Source organism: Astyanax mexicanus, chromosome 9, assembly GCF_023375975.1.
Source record: "Astyanax mexicanus isolate ESR-SI-001 chromosome 9, AstMex3_surface, whole genome shotgun sequence".
Classification (NCBI taxonomy): Eukaryota; Metazoa; Chordata; class Actinopteri; order Characiformes; family Acestrorhamphidae; genus Astyanax; species Astyanax mexicanus.
Window position 1 is genome coordinate 8,032,862 of NC_064416.1, and position 26,073 is coordinate 8,058,934.

At 38.7% G+C, this 26,073-nt stretch overlaps 1 protein-coding gene across 9 annotated transcripts in view; it reads left to right on the forward strand.

Annotated features, from left to right (window-relative positions):
• Window positions 1–1,149: 1,149 nt before the first annotated feature.
• The window catches only part of ppfia1 (PTPRF interacting protein alpha 1), a 108,217-nt gene continuing 83,293 nt past the window's right edge, over window positions 1,150–26,073 (forward strand). For 8 of the 9 annotated variants that reach the window (XM_049483313.1, XM_049483314.1, XM_049483317.1 and 5 more), the window contains exons 1-2: window positions 1,150–1,985; window positions 8,430–8,690. In XM_049483313.1, coding sequence (XP_049339270.1) covers window positions 8,430–8,690 — 261 coding nt within the window. In that variant the 5' untranslated portion in view covers window positions 1,150–1,985. The remainder of the gene's footprint in view (window positions 1,986–8,429; window positions 8,691–26,073) is intronic. The other variant, XM_049483320.1, reaches the window with a different exon arrangement.

A 26,073-nucleotide genomic window follows, 5' to 3' on the forward strand; every position in this document is an offset into this window, starting at 1 on the left:
TTCATATTTACTGTAATTTAAGTTTAATATAAACCATACATAAAACTATAATGTTGAGTTAATGTTGAATCATCAATGGAAATTAAGAAATATTTTGTCATATATTATCCAGCCCTACTATCAGGTGAAAGGAAATATTGGACGGATTAAATTCTGTCCATGGGCCACATTTGGCCCTAGGGCTGGACTTTGGCACCTTGATGTAAAGAAAAATATTAGTTGCTTAGTTACTGAAAATAATATATATTTTTGCTTTTATGTGGAAATGCTAGATTTCCAGCTGTTGCTAAAATATATGAAATTTGTATGCATTTACACAGAATTCATTTTGTGTTCAATTAATCTGTTCAATTATAGTACTTATTTGTTTGTGATCAACAGTCAAATTATCGTGACCTCCTTTAAGGTGTTTGTGCCAAAAAACTACCTGAAGTTACTGTATGTATAAACAGTGTTTTTAAAAAACTACCTGTGGATTTTCAAAGTTCTTATTGCTTTGTTTTAAATATCCGGGCCCTTGAAATTCTACCATTGAAGTATGGAGCTACTTTGAACAAAACGTTGATTTATGGAAAGTCATGGAAAGATATCTTAATGTGTTATCATGACTTATTAAGACATGGAAACAAGATTTTACTGAATTCTAATGTGTGGCATAAGGATCTCGTGGGAATGAGATACTAATGCATGGCTACGACTTACTAAAGCGTGGGAACTATATCCTAATGCGTGGTCATGACTTACTAAAGCGTGGGAGTGAGATCCTAATTTGTGGCCACGATTTAATAAGGCATATGAATGAGATGGTAATGATTGCTTATTGTTCTTCAATCATTTAAAGGTCACTACTGAGTACTGAGGTGCAGATACTGGTGTTTACTGCTATTAGAACAGGGGTGCCCAAACTTTCACAAGCTTCCTGATCCTGTTTCAGTGTTCTTTCACTGCTCAGCCTCATAAAGAGCTTGGGAAGGAACTTAGTAAGGGGTTAAAAAAATAAATATTAATATTAAAACACTGGAACTAGTAATTTGGGGATAAACAGGCCTTGTGCTGTCAGTCAGCTGTTTGTGTTTTGGGCCCTGCTGGAAGCCATTTTCCCCAGCAGGCCACGTAGAACCGACGCGCTGACGTCACGGCTCCGCACGGCCGCCGCGTCATCACGCACGGACTTTTCGGGAGAGCAGGAAACTGGAGGAGCAGCGGGAGCGGGGCGAGTTATAAAGGCCGACAAAAAGCGGGGATTCCGGCTCCGTTCGCGGGATTTACCGGCCTGAAGTCGGGGCGAGACCCGGGCGGAGGGGGAAAGTGAGGTTTGGGGTGTGTAACCGGCGTCTTTGTGCGTTTTTTTGACGCTTTTCGGACCCCCTCCTTCAGCTGCGGCTCTGCTATTCTCCTGGAAATCTGAGGAGGAGGAGGAGGATGGCGGCTCGGATCAGCACCAGCTAAACAACTAACCCAGCTAACTCCAGTGGAGGATTTAAACCTGCTTTTTACATGTTTTCCATGGATTTTACTGCCTTAAACTCCAGTTTGGACGCCCAGAAGTGGAGTAGGAGCACTTTTACACAGCCTTGTTAAGCCTTGTGTTCGGATCTGACCTCAGTTCTAAACTAAGTTAATTCCGTTTAATTCACTTTAAATGAAGATAAAACGCGTGGAAATGATTTTAGACTGTAGATAGTATCATTGCTGTGTTTATACCCGAGTTTTAGGCACACAGATGCCCTTCTCTGGAAGTAAATGAAGAGAAAAATGCCTCAGACTGACTGAGACCACTGGAACTATTGCTGCTGCTGCCGCTGCCCAACAAACTGACTGACTTTGCTGGATTTGCTGTGTGAATCCAGCCTGGATACAGTGCTTAAATGCTTTAATGATTTATTAATCATTAAAACTCCTCAAAAGCTCCTGATCTAAGTTATTAGATCGGATTTAATCAATCAGACAGGCATCAGATACAGACCCACACCAGATCTGCAAAGGTAAACAAACTGTAACTAGCTATCACTGTTTTTAACTGCAGTAGTGCAAAATCCTCTGTACATTTCGAAATATGAGATGAGCACATTCAGAGTGAAGTTCCTGCGAAATTGGGTTTAATTCTTAAAGAAAAGGAAAGCCAAACATTTCTTTACTGTGGTGGTGAACAGAACCAGGTGTCAGTTGCTATGGCTACACTAAAACAAAAATAACCATTTGTTGTTTTATTCTATAAACTACAGACATAATGTATCCCAAATTCCAAATAAAACTATTGTCATTTAGAGCGTTTATGTGCAGAAAATGGGAAATGGCTAAATAATGTAAAGAAAAGCAGTTTAAATTCATAAAGTTTTAAGAGTTTAGAAACCAGTTGTTGGTGGAATAACCCTGTTTTTTAAATCACAGTTTTCATGCATCTTGGCATGTTCTCCTCCACCAGTCTTACACACTGCTTTTGGATAACTTTATGCCTTTACTCCTGGTGCAAAAATTCAAGCAGTTCAGCTTGGTTTGATGGCTTGTGATCATCCATTTTCCTCTTGATTTATATTTTAGATGTCTTCAATTTGCTAAAATCAAGGAACCTAATCCTTTTTAAGTGATCATCCTTTTTTTTCAGGAGCTGTGTATATGTGAAGGCATTTTCATGATTTGCTGTGTGAATACAGCCTGGATTCAGCACTTCTATGCTTTAATAATGTATTTATCTTTAAATCTCCTGATCTAAGTTATTAGATTAGATTTAATCAGTCAGACAGGCATCAGATACAGTAAATGTAAACAAACAGAAATTGTAGTGGGGACTTTTGTCCATTTATTGTGAAAGAAGTTTATAATGTAATTATTTTTACAGGCCTAATCTGTTACTTACTTAGTACAGTGATATTAATTCAGAATTTAGGTCTAATCACATTTTTTGTAGGGAAAGGTCCATGTTAAGCACTGATTACATCCTCAATATGCTTAGAAAAGTGTGTTGTCTTCATAATAAGGTAATGCAGTGTCAAATTGCCCACCCCTACCTACAGGTGTCTTCCAAATATGTGTGGAATGTTAATAATGGTAGATAAACAAATCTGAATTTATAATGACCTGTCTTAATGTGGACTGATTATACATTATATCAGTAATAATATTTTACACATTTAGTTTTTTTTTTTGCTGCACAGCTCTGTGCATGTATCCCTCCATCAGTTTAATGATTTAGGACGTTTGAGATATGCTTTAGACCCAAAATCTTCTTCTTAAATCTCTAACAAAAGTGCATCAGGCATCAGGACATGTGTTTATAGAATAATTCATATAAGCTTTTAGAAGCATTAAACCTTTGAAAGGTAGTGTTCCATTTACCACCCTTATAAACAAGTGTTTTACACCAAACTCACTCTTAATTGGAACTCTTTCTTTGTTTTAAGTGTTTAAATATGGTTTATAAACAACAAAAAAGGTGGAATTCCGCTTTAACTTTAACTAACAATGTTTATGAAGAATTTGCATTTAATAATAGTTTTCATTTTTCCCCACCTCAAATGAATATTTTAGCATTTAAATGTTTTTATTAATGTCATTGTAAAGAAATAATGCACATTACCCCTCGAGGGCATCAGTCCGGCTGGAGTAGGTACTAGAAAGGTAAGTGTGGCACTATGCCGATTGGCTGCTTTCATGCCCTGAAGTCACATGACGTCCAGGTATCCCGCAGGTACCATCTGTCAGTCCGGCTCACGTGAACTGGAGCTAAAATTAAAGCCCCACCCCCCACGCATCACTATTGTAAAGCTCTCTGCGTTTGACCTCCTTATGAGTACGCAGAAGCATCGCAGTCCATTTGCCAAGGCAAAATGAGGTTAAATTCTCCCCCTTCCCCCCGCAGGCCATTAAATCTGTATCTCTGTTAGATGTGCAGGATTTGATGGTGGTGGTGGGGAGGGGGCTGTAAACGGCATCTTTCTCCTGAGAATTCGGGAATTTGCCTCACATGTTAATGTGTGTCAGGAATTTGGTCGTAAAGCCACATTTTGCACACATTCAATCCATTTTTAAAGTGGAATTCTATCCATATTAAAAAAGTAAGATATAAAATATATAAACACACAACAATATTCTGTGATTATCTGCAATTAAACGCACTTGTTAAATAACATAAATAAAAGAAGGAATGTAAGAAATGTTAAATGCAATTATATTTATATTAGTGTTGTCAGTTAAAATACTAGTGTATATACTTGTATGGATAGAGAAAACCTTTTTTATTTTATTGCACACATCTCAGCTGGGTTGTAAGGATTTCTAAATTAGGACGTAATTAGCTGAGTATAAAAGAGCGTTTTTACACTTGTAGTTGTGTTATAGTTTCTTTGGTCCGGATCAGTTAATAAGTTTGTTTACTTGGAGCTTTTTCTCCCTTTTGTTTGGTTTGGTTTCACACAGGCGTAAACCTAAACACACCAAAATGTGCACCAATAAACCACGGGAGCACATTGTCTCCTCTGATTGGTCAGAGCTGTCTGGGGTGGGAGATTCTGTGTTCCAGCGTGTATATCTGTGCAGTGTGAAGCTGCTTTAATACAGAAAGCTGGAAATTTTAAACACAGTGTTTTTAATGGGATGTGAAGCACAGATGTGTTATACGGAGTGTAGAGGCTGCGAGCAGTGAACGCTGCACATAATGCGGTCTTAGTGTGTAAACAGCATGGAGCAGCAGAAACAGCGTTTGTTCATAGCAATATATTATCTGGCTAATATATCAGATTAAACTGCTCCTTATCAGCAGTTTAGCTTAATTAAAAATAATTATTTTTGATAGCTGGGTCAGATCGAGACCGGATCACGTTCTCATTACAAGCGAATCGCTCCAGAAATAAAATTCTGCACGTTGGGTGGAGGCGGGGCAGATTACACTGGAAGTTGAGGTCAAACTTGGTGGCGTTAAAATAATAACGTGTTACGATTCTAAATTAATAGTGTGAGTTAAGGTTTAAACATTGACAGGCACGTTTTTCAGTATTTTGGTCTCTCCCCATTCAAACAGATGCAGGCTCTTGGAGTCATGTATGCATTCCATTGGTCTATATGGGGTTAATACTGTGAAGAACACTTGAGGAACCCTTCAGTTCAGTGATGAGTTTTATTCCAAATAATTGTGCACTGTCTCTGTTTTTCAGTAATATAAAGAATGGCCTGAGGATTCACGCTCTCTAGAGCAGTTGAGCTGTAATATGCAGGATGCAGTGGTTTGTGAAGGGAAGTGGCTTTGGTGTAAGGCTGCTGATATATGGTGTATCTCTGTCACCAGGCTGAGAGTGCGAATGCTCTAATTGGCTGGTTTCAGTGGTTCCCCGCACCTTCAAATCTGCACAAATCCACCTCACATGATCTTAAACTGTAGTGGGAGCAGCGTTTCAGAAGCTCACTGCAGCTTTGAAAGAAGACCCGTCAAACATCTCATTTATACAATTAACTCAAATACACTCAATTGGCCAGGACAAGTTCAGTGCTTTATATATAAAGTTTTACACTGAAGCTAATGTGGCTAACAAGTAATGAAAGTATATGTACAAGAGATGTGGCTAACTGCATTCCTCCTTTTATTTTTATTGTATTGTATTTTAAGTATATTTAAGTTTATTTATAAACTGTATATTTGCCATATCGTGATGTAGTAATGTTACACTCCTCTCTAGTCAGTGATTGAAGGACTCGGACCAACTGCCTGTTTCATTAAATGTATAATTACCACATTTTTTGGACTATAAGACGCACTTAAAATCCTTTACTTTTCCCAAAAATCGACAGTCCACCTTATAATCTGGTGCGCTTTATGTATGAATTCTATCAGTCAGGTTTTAAGGAGCAGTAAAGCCACTCTGCTGAAGTACAGCGTTATAACAGTGTTTTAGTGAAGTTTCTCCAGCACCAAGGCTGGAGCAGTATTAGCATTAGCTCCTAACCACAGCGCTAACTTTTTCGGTGTTCAGAGGTGAGAAATCTGTGTAGATTAACATCCAGTGCTCGTTTTACTTTTATTTATTTTTTTCAAGAATTACAGATTAATCTACTTCGGCGCTTTCCCCAGCTTCCCTATTAGAAGGGAAACATGGCGTGACACCCATGTTCTTTATTACTGTCACTTAAAATGCACCTTATGTATGAAAAATGACCAGAAAATAGACGTTCATTGATAGTGCACTTTATATTTTATAAAAAACAGTAGTCCAGTAGTTAAAAATGAGTTTTTACATTATTTATAGTTTCATAAATTTAATATAGTTAAATGGAATTTAAAATATTTCGTGTGTTTATTAAAATGTTTGTGATACACATTTTGTAAATAGTAATAGTAATATGAAATATAGTGTAAACGTACAGGTGAGGAATGATAGGTTTCCCTGGTCTGGGCACTGCACTGTAAGTAATCTGTAACAGACTTGCTGAGGTGGTTTCAGTCTCTGAGCTGTGAGTTTTCCTAAAACGTGCGGTAGAGCACGGGAATGCTGCTGTACTTTGGAACACCGGTGTTGGGTCATTTGCTTGTCCACGTCACATGCTGCTGAGATCCATAGTGCAAAGAATGTTGACCTTTCTGTTTGTTGGAAAGCTTACGTAAACGCCAGCTGACTGATGACTACACTCTCAGCAGAACGGGTTCTGCACTCTTACAAATAACGGGGCTTCAGAGGGTTCTGTGAGCCATGTCGCTGAACAGGGGTGGGCATCAGAGGCTGGAGTTCAGCACAGTTTACTGATTTCCCTGATTTTAAATACCAAACATGTTCATTATTTATATATATATTTTTCACCAATGAGAACATCATTTTTAAACCAGGCGGACACTGTAAGATTTATTTTATTTATTTATTTATTTTTAATCGAGTGCATTGTGGAGAGATCACACAGCACATTTGAATCATTTGTCATGTACGAACAATGTCTGCGATTCACATGCTCACATTGTACGGTCCGGCTGACATATTGCTACATTGAGGCTCACACTGCTTGTCAAACGCAGCCTGTAGGCAAAATGTTGGGAAAGCTCATAGCTTCAATAACTTTAACTAAATGAAATTTCACGCAATATAAAGATGGGGGAGGGGCACCTTAGCAAACAAAACTGTTATTCTTAAAATATAATTTTCTTTTAAAGTCTAAAGAGTGCTGGATGTTAATCTACACAGATTAGTAAATGACGCCTGACAGTGCTACACTAAAGAAACGAGTTTTGAGTGTTCTGGTAAGCCAGGACGCTATCAGCTAGCATTTCGCTCCATGTAGCTTGTTTTAACATGGTAAACGTGCAGGCTATAGTCCGATATACCCACCTCTGAACAGCGAAAGAGCTAGCACTGCGGTTAGTGGCTAATGCTAATGCTGCTCCAGCCTTAGTGCTGGAGAAACTTCACTAAAAACTCTCACTTATAACACTGTACTTCAGTGGAGTGTCTTTACTGCTTCTTAACACCTGACTTGTGAAATTCATACATAAGGTGCACAGTTGATTTTTAGGATAATTAAAGGACCTTTTAGTTTATGGTTCTCTAAAGCAGCGGTTCTCAAACTGGGGACCACAATGGCTTGCTGTGGAAAATTGGAGATTTTCTGTTATGTCCATCTATCATTAACTTGACCATATCTTAAAAATCCTTATTAAATAGTGTTACAGAAAAATGTTGCAAAGCTTGCTGTTTTTTTTTTTTTTTTACTTTAGCTATGGTGGGGGTTTGGGGGCCACACTGGAACCTACTATCCACAAAGGGGGCCTCCAACTAAGAACCGCTCTTCTAAAGGACTTTTTTTTTTTAAAGAACAGCAATGATATGCAACTATCTAATTGACAAATATGATTTTTGAAGTATGGTTGTGCCAGATTGTATTGTATGCAATAATGTTGCCAACATTTTTGAATTTTGTTTTTGCAAAAATACCCTAAAATATTGTGATATAGTTTTAGGGCCATATGGTCCATAAGAGTAGAGTGTTGTGCTGTTTTCAACAAAAGGAACATTTACACTGTTTTTATTTTACATTAAATATCTACTAGAAACAGGCTTTATCTGTCCAGTTTCATTTACGTCACTTAAATCCTGGATAATGGACTGCATTATTAGTATCATGACTGGATCATTGACTTCTGTTACAGTCATTTTTTTTTATTTAATGTTTTTTCATATCGCCATTTGAATAGTAGTAATAATAAAGAACATAAAAGAATGTAAAGTACAAATTTTATCACTTTAAGAACTTAAAAATTCAAATATACCTTTGGTTTATTTGAGTTGTTGTGTTTTTACAGGACCGTTTTGCTCTCTTACAGAACCTAAGAAACATTTAAAGAGTGAATAACCTGAAGAATTGAGTTGTTACAAGTGGAAATATGAATTTTTACTGATTGTGTGATCTTTAATAGGAACTTTCCACTAATTCTATACTTTCTCCATGTCTACCAGATGATGTGTGAAGTGATGCCCACCATTAGTGAGGCGGAGGTGGGGAGTAACGGGGGCGGCCGGGGGTCCGGATCACCCCTGCAGTCGGACTCTGAAGGACACTTTGAGTCTCTGATGGTGTCGATGCTGGAGGAGCGGGACCGGCTGCTGGACACTTTAAGAGAAACTCAGGAGAACCTGGGGCTGACGCAGGGCAAACTGCACGAGGTCAGCCATGAGCGAGACTCGCTCCAGAGACAGCTAAACTCCGCCCTCCCGCAGGTAAGAGCTGCTAACCGAGGCTTGAGTTTCTGTTTTTGTGATTTCTGTGTTTTTGAGGATAAAATTCTTTAGAGGCATAACACACTATTGTGTTAATTTGCTCAAAAGCACGTTGAATAGTTTAGTTTAAAAAGGTCATCTTCAAGCCTGGATTTTGTACACTTTTGGAGTTTCAGCCTAACTGTAAATGCAGAGTTTGCTTTACGCTTGTTAAAGATGTTTACTTAAGGTTTACACCCTAAATGTAAACTGTAATCATTTTGTTTATTTAAATGTTTACAGTCTAACTGTGAGCATAGTGTTTCCTTAATATCACAATATATCTGAAAAAATAGTTCTGTTATAGTTATGTTCACAATGTAACTGTTAACCCTGTAAATTGTAAAAATGCGCTAAATTAATTAAATTAAATAAATTAGTTAAATAAATAAGCTTCTTGAAGGTTTTTCAGCACTTTACTTGGCTGCACTTAATCTTTCCCAGGTAAAGAAAAATAGATTGGTGTATGTATTCACTGTGGACCTCTACCTCGCTCTGCCTCCAGCCTGGTTAGGTCACATAGGTCAAACCTCTTATTGCTGCAACTTGGTAATGCAATGTTATTGCACTTATTTCTATATGTGTATATCATGAAAAAGCTGCATCACGGTAATGAAATAAGTATGATTTATCTTGCACCCATACTTACACTTGAACAGCCAGTGCCCTGTGGCACATGGGCCCACATATAACACAACAGCTACAAGATAAGATAAGAGATAAGATAATCCTTTATTAATCCCACAATGGGGAAATTTACCATCCGGTAAATTTACCATTTACCATACAGGTCCGTCTCAAACGATTAGAATGTCTTTGAAAAGTTACTTTATTTCAGTAATTTAGCTAATGAAAAGTCAAAAGTCAGTGTCTTAGAAAATATTGACAAATTGGGACTTTTGGCAGTGTGGGCAGTGTGTCGAGTCCTGCTGGAAAATGAAATCTGCATCTCTATAAAAGTTGTCAGTAGCAGAGGGAAGCATGAAGTGCTGTAAGATTTTGTGGGAAAACAAAACTGCACTGACTTTAGACTTGATAATAAAACACAGTGGATCAACACCAGCAGATGACATGTTTCTCCAAACCATCACTGATTGGTGGAAACTTCACACTAGACCTCAAGCAGTTTGGACTGTGTGTCTCTCCACTCTTCCTCCAGATTCTGATCCCTTCATTTACAAATGAAATGAAAAATTTACTGATGATCAGTGATGGTTTGGAGAGACATGTCATCTGCTGGTGTTTGTCCAGTTTTCTGGAGATGCAGATTTTATTTTCCAGCAGTAATTGGCACACTGCCTACACTGCCAAAAGTACCAATCTGTCTTATCTAATATTCTAATTTTCTAAAACACAGACAGGGTTCATACAGTCATAAAAAACTGGAAAAGTTTGATCTAAAGTTGATCTAAAAATATAAATTTCCAGGCCTGAATAAGTTTTGGCAAAATAAAAATACTCAAAAGTTTTGGAAAAGTCATGGACATTTGGTCTACAAATCTTTGTGTTTCTGTTTATCGAATGAGAAAAAATATTTTGAGCTAATAAATATGTCAGCTCAGAGTTATGTTAGGGATGCACCAAACATTTGGCAAGCAGAAAAAAATATATATATATTGCCATTTTGTGACAAAATCGGCAGATACACAGCCGACATACGGCAGGTTAAAGTTCATTTTTAGATAATACGTAATACTAGCTGCTCTGTAGTGGTCCTGTGGCGTCCTGACCATTGAAGAACAGGGTGAAAGGGGGATAGTCAGAGGAGAGCTGCTGGAGCTTGGTCAGGTTTAGGCTGGCAGGGGGGTGTAAGCTGTATGGTTGTCTTTAAGCCACTGGATCAAAGGGAAGAGGCTGTAACTCTTTCTGCCACTCAGCAGATGGCCATACTGATTGAGGCGCAGTATGTAGTGTCTGGTGTTTGGGGCGGCTCAGGTACAGCAGAGGGGTTTAAGTGTTAAGCTCTAATCACACTTCACAAATTTTTTTACCTCCTTCTGATTTGATTGATTGTTGTAATGTATCCATTAATTCAAGTAACATTTCAATTATGGGTGGAAATCATGGGACATCGTACAATACAATATTCTATACTATCGATTATCAGTCTCTTTTTATCATCCCTTGTAGATCGTTTCTGAATATTGTGAACAATATTATACCCTGAAATATCGTGCCATATCACCCACCCCTAATTATCACATCAGGGTACTACTTTTTTTTACTGTTTTTAGCAAAAGAAAAATTCACACTGTTCTCATTTCTCATTATATATCTACTAGAGACAAATTATATCTGTTCAGTATTATTTATTTTACTTTAATCCTGGGTATATGGAGATATTTTGAGTGCATTATTATTAGTATCATGACATTTTGGATTATTGACTTCTGTTACAAATCTAATAAAATTCTTGTATTTTTTTATACCTCACATTTTGTTGCAGTTTAATTCTTTTAATTTTTTTTTTAAATTCAGTGTTTTGTCTCATTGCCAACAGTATCATTATTGCAAAAATGCCATGAAATATTGTGTGGCGTCACATCAATGTCAAAAGTCGAGGGCGCAAAAATACCAGGTGAAAAAAATTAACCAGCGTGTTTTAAAATTTTGCAGGTGTAAATTAACTTCTTGTGAGAACAAATGTGAAACTAGCAAGCAAAAAAAAGCGAACCGTGTTCGTGCTGAAGAAAATGTTGCTCTTGAGCTTCATTTTTCTCCTCTTAGGTGCTTTTTTTCTTCGTGTGCTGTGTTAATTACCTGCTACAGTTTTTTGCGCTCAAGTTTTGAAAGGGGTGGATTTGACAGTTTGGGGGCGGGGTCAGGATCGCCTCTCTCAGCGAATGCTGTTGGCTGATATCTCCAGGGATCGTAAGGGACCATATTTTAGGGCTGGTATGTGTAAATGCAATTAGCTTTGCCCTGATTGGCTGCTATGTTTTCAGAAAGCATTACAAGCTGAATGTCTGATCTAACACACTTCTTGTAACTTCTTTTTAAAATGTGTGTGAGTGGGTGGGGCTAAACTGCTGCACATGCAAGGAGGTTGTTGCTTTTTTGTGGCCTCACATAAACAGTTTCTTTATGTTGGGATGTTTTTAAAAGTTAATTATGTTTACATGCTGATTAGAGCAGTATGTAATGCTGGGAAAGGCTGAACTGAAAACTTTACATACGTGAATGATGCTGTTTTTATTGGTTAAGCAGCTGAGCTAATCAAAACACCAAACACTGTGTGCTGTGATTTACCTTCAGCTCTAATCATGAAGCTGCATCCACAGCTCCAGTTTAATGAGATTGGTCTACACTAAGGACAAACATCTACACTAGTTCTCTGATTGGTTCGTTAGCTAGAAAACAACCTCAGTAATTGTAAATAATCAATTTCTTCTTTAGTGATAATTTTTCTGTGGAATTTAAACTTGGTGTGTTTCATTGCTACATGTTCATTGATTTATTTAATAGATTAATTGATTGTTATGGTCATGAAATCTGACTGGTTGCTGTGTACCTGTTTAATGGTTAAGTGTTATCACCTAAAGCCTGTTTGCACTATTTTGCACTAGGTGATGCATGCTACACTTGTGACCCGATTATTGTTTTTCATATAGTACTGATTGTGAATCGTAATGGAGGGTGGTTTTTGATGCCACGTTAACCTTTTCAGGCAAACTTGATAATGCATCTTTATGCAATGTGCTGTATATTTGTTTCTTAATATTAACAGTGCTTTACTTTTTGGAATAGGACATGTTACCATGCTGTAAAACTATTATCTGTATTAACTGAAGCTGCTTGATTTATAGGAATATTGGGTTGGTGTTTTGATACTTACTGTACTGGGCTGAATGATGAGCTCTCAGAAGGGGTATCTGGTAGGGGTGGGCAATATTAAATTGTATACAATATATCGTAACATAGAAATATCATGATATTAAAAATCCATATTGTGATAATAGGGCTGTTTTGTCTTAAAGGTAGTCTATTATTTACTGTGAAGCTTTAAGTTTATTTATTGTATAATTGTTTTAGTTTGCAGTTTATATGCATGCACTAAATATTCTGCAATATTTTTGCTGCATTATATTATTTTGTGCTATTATTTATTTTGCCACGTTATGATTATGCTGTATAATATTATACTATATTCCTGAAATGAATGAATTATTTTAGTTTTCCTATATCGCCCAGTATATCGTTATCCCAAAAATACCCTGAAATATCGTGATTTTATTTTAGAGCCATTTCGCCCACCCCTAGTATCTGGGGCTTCGAGTGGAATCCTGGTCAGCAGCTTGCCATCGGCTACCAGAGCCCTTAGACGACACAATTGGCCTTGCTCTCTCTGGGTGGGTAAATATCACTCTTTCCCATCATCACTCCTAGAGTGATGTCGATCAGTACAAGGCGTCTGTGAGCTGATGTATCAGAACCGAGTCGCTGCGCTTTCCTCCAAGCGTACTGTGATGCTATTCGTTAATGCTGCATCAGCAGCAGTTCAAAAAGATTCAGTGGATGGCTTTACATGTATCTAAGGAGGCATGTGTTAGTCTTCACCCTCCTGGTATTGGGGCATCACTAGTGATAGGGGGAGTCCTACTGAGTGGGATGGGTAATTGGCTGTGTAAATTGGGGAGAAAATGGGAAAAGAATTAGAAATAAAAAAAGATGGGTATCTGGTTAGTGTTCTGATACTCACTGTACTAGGCTGACTGATGGGCTAAGAGGGGTATCTGGTTAGTGTTCTGATGCTCACTGTACTAGGTCGACTGATGGGCTAATAGGGTTATCTGGTTAGTGTTCTGATACTCACTGTACTGGGCTGACTAATGGGCTAAGAGGGGTATCTGGTTAGTGTTCTGATACTCACTGTACTGGGCTGTGTAATGTGCTCTTCCAGTGGTTTTTCCAGCTGTATGCGGCCATTGGTCATTGCTTTTCTGTGGGGGTTATAAGATAGAAGGTGCATGTAGCAGAACACCTGTGACAACCACTTTAAAGGAGAATTCCGGTTCAGTGTCCAAAAGCTTTTTAAAATGTGCACAAATTCAGATGAAATTGAGCCTAAATAAGCCATTTAAATATAACCAGTGTTTCTCGTTTTGTCTTTATGAACCTCTTTTCTTCTCTTCTTCTTTGTCTGTGAATTTCCTCCTGAGGCAGAAGGTTGGATCATCAAAGGAAGATAATTGAGCAGCTTTAATTATCTATGAACTGCTCCTCATTAGAGCCTCAGTGGGGTTACAGAGGTGCTGTTTACTCTTAAGGGGCAAATTTACTAAACTTTATTATTTGCTGAGATTTATGTTTTTGCGGCTGTTCCGGAGAACCATGTTCCATTGGTCATTGCATTTCTGTGGAGGTTATAAGATAGAAGGTGCATGTAGCAGAACACCTGTGACTGCCACCATAAAGGAGAACTTTGGTGTAAAATAGACTTTTGGTCGAGTAAACATAATAAAGAGTACTAACCTTTGTTAAATAGCCCACCATTACTCTCCTACAGCTTCCTGAGATACAGTAATTTTGTGCATTTTGCCCAGCACGCCGTATCAGGGCAAATTTTGCCATGATAAATCACTTTTTACACCGTTATCCAGCCTCAAAGTAGCTCCACACCTCATTGGTAGATTTCAAAGAGACATTTAAATCAAGGCATTACTAACTTAATGCTAGCTTCAGCAAGCATTAAAACGCTAGCTTCAGCTCCGGGAGCTGCCATCACTGTACTGATAATAATATAGATATGTATACATAGACTCTGCATAGCCTGCCTCCTGGTGTCGCGGCTACTGCCCCTGGAGTCTATGTATATATGTATATGTATATGTCATTATCAGTACAGTGATGGTGGCACTAAGAGCTGAAGCTCGCGTTATGGGATGTAAACAGGGGTTTTTAATAAGCTTCTTGTGCACTTTAAGTTATAAATGCTTTGTTTTAAATGTCTGGGCTCTCAGGATTTTAGCAAGGAGGCGTGGAGATGCTTTGACCCAGAATAACAGTGTAAAAAGCGATTTATCGAGGCAAAATATGCCCCAATGTGGCTGTTGTACAGAGTGCTGTATCTCAGGATGCTGTAGGAGAGCAGAGGTGTGCTATATAACAAAGGTAAGTACTTTTCTATCATGGTTTACTACACCAAAAATACTTATTTTACACTAGAGTTCTCCTTTAAAGCATCTGAGCTCACTCATTAGAATGGCTGCTGTCCTCCTGATACTTTTGGAAACATAACTGCACTGTCACTGCAACTTGATGACTGGAATAGCGTGAGTGCAGTTGAGTAGCACTGTAATCAGGTGTTAATTAATGAGCTAACCCCAGCGTTCGTGCCAGTTCCCTACAAAAGCTGAGGGTTGTCACTGTGTGCTCAGCTGACCTCACTCTCTGAAATAACTCTCAGCTAGAATTATCCAAGCGAATGCAGGAGCCGCAGCTCTTCTGAGGAAGTGCTTATCACCTCTGAATCTGCCCAGTTATGCCTCCAGACTGCTGCGGTGGTCTGGGCCAGGATCCACCCCCATATTTAACAGCTGGAGTAGTGATCTTTTCATGAATTTCTGCACTCTTTTTTTTTTGTTTTTTTTCTCTCCACACATCTTTCTGTCTGCAATTATCTGTTGTGTCTTCACCACTCCGCAGGACTTGTTACCAATGGTTTGTTTAGATGATTCTTTTTAAGCTTCTGATACTGGTTTTTATTGTGGTATGAACAGAGGATTTTTTTTGTTAGTTTTTTTCTCTTTCTGATAACTCTTAGCTAGAGATGCATGCTGTTTGGCTAAATGCTTGCAAAGGAAAAAAAACTGACTACATTGTGACTGAGTAGGGGTGGGACAATATAATGGTATACCGTATAGTTTCGATTTGTGTCTTTTCAGTGTTTCTAATTTTCTCCCATTTTTCTCTCAATTTAGCTAGGCCAATTCTCCCACACATTCAGCTGCTACTTAGCTGTAAATCCCCATCACTAGTGATACCAAAACACTATTTCATGCGATCTCTGACACATGTGAAGTCAGACTCCGCCTCTTTAGAACTGCTGCTGATGCAGCATTACCGAGTAGCATCACAGTGTGCTCGGAGGAAAGTGCGGCGACTCTGTTTCAATACTTCAGCTCACAGATGCCTTGTTCTGGTCGACATCACCCTAGGAGTGATGAGAGGAAAGAGAGCCATCTACTGTACCCACCCAGAGAGAACAAGGCCAATTGTACTCTTTCAGGGTTCTGGGAGCTGGTGGCAAGCTGCATGACCGGGATTCGAACTAGCGCTCTCTTGAACATAGTGTTTTTGTTGGATTGGATTAAATTAGATTAGACTAGATAGCTCTGTTGGTGCTCCTCTTCAGACGTGAACGCACACGACTCCGTTTAAAGTGTTATTTTTGGAAAGTGTCTCTTCAGCTCTTCTCCACTCTCTGTCAGGAAGGTTATTGATTCAGCTTCTGCTGAAGCTGATAAATGGATCCTCTGGGGGGGAGGGGAGAGGATGCCACACAGAAGACTGGTGTGTCTGAGGTGGGGTCTGAGATTTGTACCGGAAGAGGGAAGCTAATTTATGTGCGGGATGATCTGCTGCTCTGTAGGGATTTGCTGGGGAAGGACTGAACTGCACTCCTGTTTAGAGCCATTGCTTACAACTGTGCTTGATGTTCTGATGGCCAGAATAAAGTTGTAAAAGCATTAATAATTCAAAATAAGCTGTAATAACATCAAAATCCAGAATAAAGATGCTATAATGTTAATATCCAGTATGATGATCTAAGAACACAGAAGCACACTGATTTCAAGTACCGTAATTACAATTATTTTGACCTCCTCCCACTCAGGAATACTAATGCTTTCCATATAAAGTTGCAGTCCGTATTATTTTGTTTCTAAACTGAAAGCAGAAGCATTTCTGAGTGGAGAAGAAACAAAATATTGTGTTTAATGGTACCAGTGTGCTGGAACGAACATCCCTGCTAAGTCTAATATATTCATTCTAAAAACTGGGGTGTCTGGTCTCTTTTTGCGAGAGTTTTTCTGGCCCCGTCATGTGTCTTTACGTACATACGTCACACATACAGCCTCTAAAAGAGGATCCGGCTCAGTTTTACTGAACGCGAGCGGCTGGTGGAGCAATGGAGACTTCAGAAGAGAAAACTCAGAGCTCAGTATCTCATTCACTCATAGTAAAACCAAAGAAATGAAGGAGTGAGGTTTCTGACTGAGCGCTCTCTCTCTCGCTCTCTCTGACTGAACATAACCTGGAATCGGATTCATCTACTCTGAAAGGAGACCACATCACACCCGCCCAGTTTAAAATGATTCTTCTGTATGCTCTGTGCAATTACCCATTCTCACCAGAGAGGGCCCCAAATCCTAAAACTTATGGAGATCAGCTTTAAAAGAAAAAGCTGCTGCTTTATGATTTACATTAGTACGATATTTAAACATTTATAATATTTTATGATAATTCAATGTTTATTGTGCTTCAGAAGTAATGTGTAAATGCTTTATTATGCCATAATCACATTAGTGGCATTAAATGGTCTCAAACTATGTTGTCTATAGTTTTTTGCAATAATTTCTGGGACAGTGTATTGCCAAAAAAATCATCAGGACAGTCCTGCGTATGGTTTTTAATATTCAGAATGAAATAATAAAAGCATTAATGTCCAGAATAACATTCTAATATCATTAATATTTAGAACATCAATGGTAATATATGCACAACTGGTTAGAGTTCCAAATATGGGCTAAATAAAAGTTAGAATTTCAAGTTTTAAAATGTAAGCTTATTATACACATAAATGATAGTGTTACTATTGTATATGTGTGTAAGCAAACATATCTATAGATTCAAAAATTGTTCAGCTGAAATGAAATAAAAGCTGACCTAGATTCATCTCTCTGAAAGATCATATCAGTGGGCTACCTTACCCCCTCCTCCCCCAGTGATATACCATCTGTTTATTATTCACCCATCCAAGAGTGCAATAACTGAAATCATAGCACAGATAACTCCCATAGAGTCAGACCTGTACCTGAACTAATCAATGCTTGTGATATTTTGGTTTGGATAGTGCTGGACGATATGGCCAAAATTTATATCACGATATATTTCTTAAATTTCAGTCGATACGATATAATTTCGATATTGATATAAATACTTTGAAGGCCTCAGAAAACTGCTAAGAAGCCCTGCAATCCCTGCAGCACTGCGAATTTAAATTATTATATAACTGTGTATTTGCACTTTTTGTATAGCTGGCATCAGATACCCTCATTATATGCACATCCATCCATCCATCCATCCGAAACCTGTACCTACTACTGTCTGAAAATTTTATTTAAGCCTTTGAAACCTCCTTTCACAAAAACTTTAATACTTTAGAAATAAAAGTAGTCAAAATAAATCAATGCTCAATATTATTTGCATATAGCAAAATAATAACATGACATCCCTGTCAAACATAAGCCTATATAACTATTACCAATAAAAATAACTTTAAATTACAACAGAGGCAGAGCTTCTTATTCTTTGTGAACAAATTTAACAGATTAAAACAAACGTGTTTCAACTAGGATATAGAATACAAGAAGCCTTTATAAATAAAGCGACAAGATTTTCCCGTCAAATAAACAAACCTACAGGCTTTATCAACTATGAATAACTTACAAGTTACAACATAAGCTGTAAAAGTGCTTCAGTCAGTATAAGAAAAATATTGTATGTAGTGGAGTTGCTTGAAGTGGTGGAACAGATTAGATGTATTAACATTACCGCTGCTGGTCGGCTGCGCTCTCCGGCACAATTTGCAGCAAAGCGGCAAGGGAGCGGACCCGCGGCCGAGCGAGCGGACCCGCGGCCGGCCTCAAGGACCCACGGCCGAGCGAGCGGACCCGCGGCCGGCCTCGAGGACCCGCGGCCGGCCGAACCGAGTCTACCTTAGCCTTGGATCCGCTCGTCCCGGCTCCGTTTGGCTCCAGCGAGAAACATTTTTGCTGCGTAGCGAAGCGGACCCGAGCCTAGCCATTTTAACCTAGCCTAGCCTATTTGGCTACGTGCCTGTGTGGTTACGTCATCACGCACTGACGTAGCCCAGCTACGGGGGCTGAATGTGTTGAGCTCTGCGGCGAGCTGACGCCAGTAAAAAACGCCTGATTCTGTAAATAATACATATCGATATACCACTAAACTGATATCACCGTTATTGAAACATTTCTTATCGCGATAAATACCGATATCGAATTATTGTCCAGGCCTAGGTTTGGATATGATTCTGGATATGGGTACTATTAGAACTTCATTCTGGTAGGGGTGTGACGAGACACTAATATCATGAGACGAGATGAGACACGATACTGGGTTCACGAGACGAGACGAGATTTAAAAATAAAATTTTTAAGAAAAGGTAATAAATGAAAAATTGCTTGAAAAATAGAGTTTAATTTGTCTGTTAAAACGCAAACTTAACAGACTGTTTTCTCTCACACACTGATTTTTATAAGAAATAGAGATAAGAAGAAAAAATTAAAATCAATCTTTACTATGTCTTATATAGTGCAAACAATAAGTGCAAACCACAACCAGTTATATTAAGCCTAGGGTTTGAGTTTTTTTTTCTCCTAAATTTAACTATGCATAACCATAACCAGTCATATTAAGACTATGCTTGAAGTGCAAATAGAGACAGAACATTTTTCTTAAATACAGTACAGAGCTAAGGGATTAGTACAGCTGCCTATGAAACAGTCACGTGTAGGATTTACTTACAGTATTTATATATGGTTTGTGTCTTGTTGGTCACTCTGTTACCGTTTATTGTTTCCACTGGAGCCAAAATGCAGCCAGACATACAACTTAAAAGTAGCAGAAGCATCTTCTATACAAATACCTAAATTTTCCTCTTCTGCTGAGAGCTGCTCTCACTGCTCAGCCACCGCACTCGCTGCTACCACTACTGTGTTGCCCGATCCCTCTTAAAAAGTCTACACTAAACTGTTTTTTTTTTCCTGCGAGACAGGTTTAAGCTTGACAAGAAATATCATCACATATGTATATAAAATACTATACATATTGTTAATTTGCTTGTATTGTATTGAACACATTACGTGTGTCTCTCTGTGTCTCTCTGTGTCTCTCTGTGTCTCTCTGTGTCTCTCTGTGTCTCTCTGTGTCTCTGTCTCTGTGTGTGTGTGTGTGTGTGTGTGTGTGTGTGTGTGTGTGACTGGTGAAAGAGCATGGATAAACTGCCTGTTTCCTTCCGTTCCCAGCTGGAGCTTTTTAAATAGATAACTCTCAGGCCTTTTTTCTCCTCTTTCTTTTCTTCCCCTTTTCTGTGCTTTTAAAAAGCCCAGCCTCAGGCCCACACACACATATATATAAACACACACATAAATATACACACACACACACACATAGAAACCGCACACTTACTCTGAGGGCACGCTTTGAAGGCAGTGCAGTGTGTTCAGACCTCCCCCTCCCTGTGTGTGTATCTCTCTTGAGGAATGCATACACATTCTTCAGCGCAGGGCTGGACACCTCTCGTGGGTCATATTTGGGTGCGGCAAAGGCTTTTTAGATGATTGTGTGGGTTACCACCGATCTAAAATATAAACCCAAACTGTTAGTTTTATTTCTTGTACCTCCTCAGTTAGTGTTTTTGCTTATCTTTGAAGGAGAACCAGTCAGATGAGCATAATTGATCATAAAATACATGTTTGTTTGATATCTGATGTGTGCATCTTCAGTTTTACAGTAAGGAAGATGCTGCTGGGCTAATGCTGCTAACAAACACGGGCTTAAGGCTGGTTTGGGAGTCCAGTGAACTGAGGTCCTTAACAGGTCCCCTCATTAAGATCTCATAATGCTGCTTTCCATCAGCAGCCAGAGTCTGTTTTTCAGAGCTGGGGATAGTGTGTTCAGTGGCAGACTGCTGTCACAGAGCTGCACAACAGACAGACTCAGAAGATCCTTCTTTCCGAGAGCCATCACTCTTTAACTCTTTAACTCCTCCCATCAGGGACGGGATGCTGCTGCTGACTGAGTTTAACTCAGTCACACCACATGGACATTATTCAACCAATTATTTATTTACACTAATACTTCCCCAACCTCACTTACATTCAAGTAAACTTACCCATGATTGGGTATTTACACATTCACTTATTCAATTTACAGAACTGTATTTGTAACATATACATATGAATACTTCTATGGCACATCAGTCAGTTAGCAACATCTACTGCACTGCTCTGTTAACAAATTTCCCTCTTGAAAACTGTTTATTTGGTTGAGTAAAGCTCTTGTGTTTATTTACAGTGAGTTTAGACTTCCAATATTTTCAACAGATGCGTTTAGCAGCAGCGCTAGCCTCGGTTAGCCGCAGCGCTAGCCTCAGTTAGCACTGCTTAGTGCTAGTAATTGCCATGCTACACTATGGAACCCTGAGTGTTCCGGTAAGCCAGGACACCATCAGCCAGCAATTTGTCCCACATAGCTTGTTTTAACATGGTCAACACGCAGACAACAATCCGATAATTCTCGCCTCTGAATGGCCAAAAAGCTAGTGCTACAGTTAGCGGCTAATGCTAATACTGCTCACTGAAACTCTTGTATATCACTGTACTTCAGTGGAGTGGCTTTACTGCTCCTTACATCCTGACTGGTAAAATTCATACATAAGAAGCACTGGATTAGGGGTGGATGATATGGCCCTAAAATAATATTATGATATTTCATGGTATTTTTGCGATAACGATACTCTTGGCGATATGAAAAAACACTGAACTAAAAAAAAAAGGATTTTAATAATACACTACTGCAACAAAATGAAAAATTTGTTTTATTATTTTAAATGATATGCACGGCACACCTCTAAATGAGATATTAAAAAATACAAGAGTTTTTACAGATTTGTAACAAAAATCAATGATCCAGAATGTCATGATACTAATAATAATGCACTCCATGTATGTCCATATATCCAGGATTAAAGTAAAAACATATATATACTGGACAGATATGATATGTCTCTAGTAGATATATAATGTGAAAAAATGAGAACAGTGTGAATTTTTCTTTTGCTAAAAACAGCAAAAAAAAGTAGTATCCTGATTTGATAATTCGGGGTGGGTGATATGGCACATTATTTCACGGTATAATATTGTTCTCGATATTCAAAAATCTTGGCGATATTATTGTGTTCGAAACAGTATGACACACCCCTACACCGGATTATAAGGTAGACTGTCGATTTCTGGAAAAATTTAAGTATTTTAAGTGTGCCTTATAGTGGGAAAAAAACATCATATGCACTATCATATACTTTCTCAGTGGAGATTTTTCATTTACAGTGCTGTATAGTCCAGGACTTTGCTTAAACCCTTTGTGGAAACCAACCCCTGGGTTCTGATTGAGATTGGTTTAGGAAATTCATGCTGTTAGAATTTGTGCCTCTGGACCCTGACTGGCAGTGTGGGGTGTCCCATTCATGCTGATGTGTCACTGCGGCTGTTTCTTAGGCCAGTTCCCACCGTGTGTGTGTGTGTGTGTGTGTGTGTGTGTGTGTGTGTGTGTCCTTGTCTCTCTAATTGGGCGAGCAGGGCTGTTGGGTGGAAGGCTGTGGTTTGGTGGAAGGGTGTAAGTGTAACAGCTCAGGGCTGAGCCGTCGTTAACCCCGTCAGCACAGTGGAGCTTTGTTTTGGTGGGAAAACTGAAGCCACTTCACGTGATTGCCATTTCTCCTCCTCTCTGTTTTATAAAACAAGGACCTGCTTCTCAGAGTGGTCTCCGGGGACCCCCAGGGGTCCATGATGTATAGCCAGGGGTCCACCCTCTCCCCCATCTGAACTAATACAAACTGTGGCATGAGCCAAAATATACTGTCATTCGGTTGCTATTTCTATGCAATCCTGATTTCTTTGGAGTTGCTGGGTGGTTACCGTGTACCGTGTCCTGGGTGGTTGCTTTGGTATCCAACATTGTTGTAAATGCCAATTCATACTTTCTCCTTTACTGTTTCAAATCCAGAGCGTCGCAGACACACCAACGCATAAGTGTAAATGTGCACAGCTGCGTAGGGCACTCGCACAGGCTGCAGCTAGTGCTGTGTTTCTCACTGCAGGTCTCGGAGGCACAATGCCCTGCACGTTTGGAGAATTCCCTGCACCTCTAAACAGGTTTGTACCTGTTTGAAACTGAGTGTTATGGTACAGTGGAGTGTGCAGTCGAGCTGAGCTGTAGTGCTGAGGGGAGCTGTATTGATTTTACAGTAAAATCCAGTCGGAAAGTCTGACGGCCGAATTCTCCCGGCTTTTTATTTTCCGCTCGGTGGAGGTATGAAGGTCCAGCGCCAGCCGTCATTATTTACACCAGCTGCTGCTACACTCTCACTCTCACTCTCTTACAGTCATTCTCCGACTCTCGCTCTCTCTTACACTCTCTCTTTCTCTTACAGTTCATCTCTCTCTCACTATTTTTTTTGCTGTTTCTTATTTTTTTCCTTGGTCCTTTATATTTTTGAGCTGGTTGTAGCTGCAGGAAAAAGTCTCTCTCTCTCTCTCTCTCTCTCTCTCTCTCTCTCTCTCTCTCTCTCTCTCTCTCTCTCTCACACTCTTTCTCTCTCACTCAATTCAATTCAATTCAAATTGGCTTTATTAGCATGACTGTTTTAAAAAAAACAATGTTGCCAAAGCACACAAATATCAAAACCGAACCTATAGTGAAACAACGATGAAACATAAACATCAATTAATTAAAGAAATAATAATAATAATAATAATAATAATAATAATAATAATAAAAAAATCACAATAATAATAATAATAATAATAATAATAAAATCACAATAATAATAATAATAACAATGATGATAATAGTAAAAACAACAATAATAATAACAATAGTAATAATAAAAAAAAATTATAGTGATTATAATGATCAAGTATAATAATATTAACAGTTGTTTATTAGGGTAGTTACTCACTGTCCTTCAGGCGGTGACAAGTTGCCACATATTTAGCCGCAAGAGGTGCTATTTTTCCGTCACCAAGAAATATTTTTGCCAATTCACATTCGCTCAGGGTTTTTAGGTTTGGGTGGGTATTTCTAAGTTTTTGGGTGAAATTATTTCTAATAAGGTTATATTTTGTACAGTGCAGGAGGAAGTGCAGTTCTGTCTCGACCTCACCGCTCTCACAGTGACCACACACTCGTTCCTCTCTGGGCAGCCAGGACTGTTTATACCTGCCGGTCTCTACGGCCAGGCTGTGGTCACTGAGCCGGTACTCACTCACATAGTCAGTCTCTTACACTCTCTCTGTTTCTCTCTTTCTGTCTCTTTTTTGCTGTGTACTTTATTTTTTCTTGGTCCCTCTCTCGCTCTCTTTTACAGTCTGTCTCTTTCAATTTCTCCTTCTAGTCTATCCCTCTTATAGCCTCTCTCTCTCTCTCACTCTCTCTGTCTCACTTACAGTCTTTCTTATATACAGTCTCTCCTACAGTCTCTTTCTCTCTTTCTCTCTCTCTATCTCTCTCTCTCTCTCACTCACAGTCTTTCTTATATACAGTCTCTCTCTCTCTCTCTCTCACACACACACACACAGTCTCTCCTCCTACAGTCTCTCTGTTGTTTTAGTTCTCTTTCTTTTATAGTCTTTCTACCTGTTTTTTTATTTTTTCTTTTCATTTTTCATTTTTTATTTTTCTTTTCTCGTCAGTCTCTCTTTTTTGACCCAATTTTCCTCTCATACTCTCTCAGAGATGTGTCTCTCCCCCCAACTACCACTTAAATACTCTTAATCATTGAATTTGTTTAACATTTACCTCAGCAGTGCTATTCTAATTGTGAATTCAGTTCTAAAATACATTTTTAGTCATGCCTTTGCCACAGTAAGGCCATTATGGAGTGTGGGTCTGCCACTGCAGCTTAAAAAATCCTGATTTTTTAGCAAACACTGCAATTTTACTTTATTTATTTTTCATTTGGTAGAACCTTAAAATGGCTTCTTTTTTGCCATTTTTGGATGAACATTTATGGAATATTTAGTGCATCTCTACTCCTTTTATGTCTTTTTTTTCTCTCCTTTTCTCTCTCTTTCTCTCATACTGTTCTAGGTCTCTCGTCTTTTGCTATTTCTTTCTCTCCCTCTCTTCTTTAATGGCCAAATACAGACACCAGGCTAATATGGAAAGTAGAAACCCACCCATAAAGCCTCCCGGTGCTCCACTGGGTAGCCCTGTGCTGTGTTAGCTGTGCTAAGTTGACATGCTAACTAGGCCTAATGCTTGGTGAGGCCTAGCTAATACTGCTGTGGAATTTAGGTCATGGTGATGCAGCACAGAGCATCACAGGTGAAATATAGACGTGTTTATATAGAATATAGGCTGTGTTGCTTATAGCTCACTGTATACAAACGTATAAATCTGACTAATTTAATATCAGTGCCATGGTCCGAGCAGCTCTGTGAACTCTTGTGTACAGAGAGAGCGGTAAGCTGGAGTTTACTGTAGGAATAATCACTGTTTGGGGTAAAATGGGCTGATAGTGATACACAGATGATAGCTGCAGTCATGTGGCTTTCTTGTGGCACAGTATTTACATAACATAAGTTTTTCCACATGCTCCATTCACATGATGACCCATGACTGCAGGTCTGTGCTGAGATTTGTAGAATAATTATTGTATTCCACTGTATTGTAGTTAAACTGGCAATTAATCCAACTATGATTCTTTACATTACATTACATTATCTATTCCACATTGAGGTAGTTATAGAGTAGGTAATTTTACTTCCAGTGTGTGTTATCCATTAACATGTTCACCCTCTGCACTTTTAGGGCAGTTTCACACCTGAACGTCCAGACCGAAGTCTTTTTGATCAATTTGATCTGGTTAGTTTTACATTTACATTTTATATTTATAATCTATGGCATTGGACTGACTCTCTTGTCCAAAACGACTTACAGAAATGGGCCAGTGTAGTGTTAGGAGTCTTGCCCAAGGTCTCTTAATTGGTGTGTCACAGTATAGTCACCCAGACAGGGAATTGAACCCCAGTCTTCCACATGATGTGGTAGCTCACAGGCAGGCGATGGTTTTGCCAACATCACATATCAGTATCTGTACTTTAATAACATAATAATAAATAAATTGCTGTTTTTAAAGTCATGTTAAACTTTTTTTTCTTGCTAAGTAAAACATAATTGGACGTAATTACTGTTTACAAACGTGTATATATTGCACAAAAAGCAATACGTCTATACTTTAATTGTCATGACTATACCTTTCATATAAATACAATTAAATAAATTACATTTACATTTATGGGCCGTTCTCAATATCTAA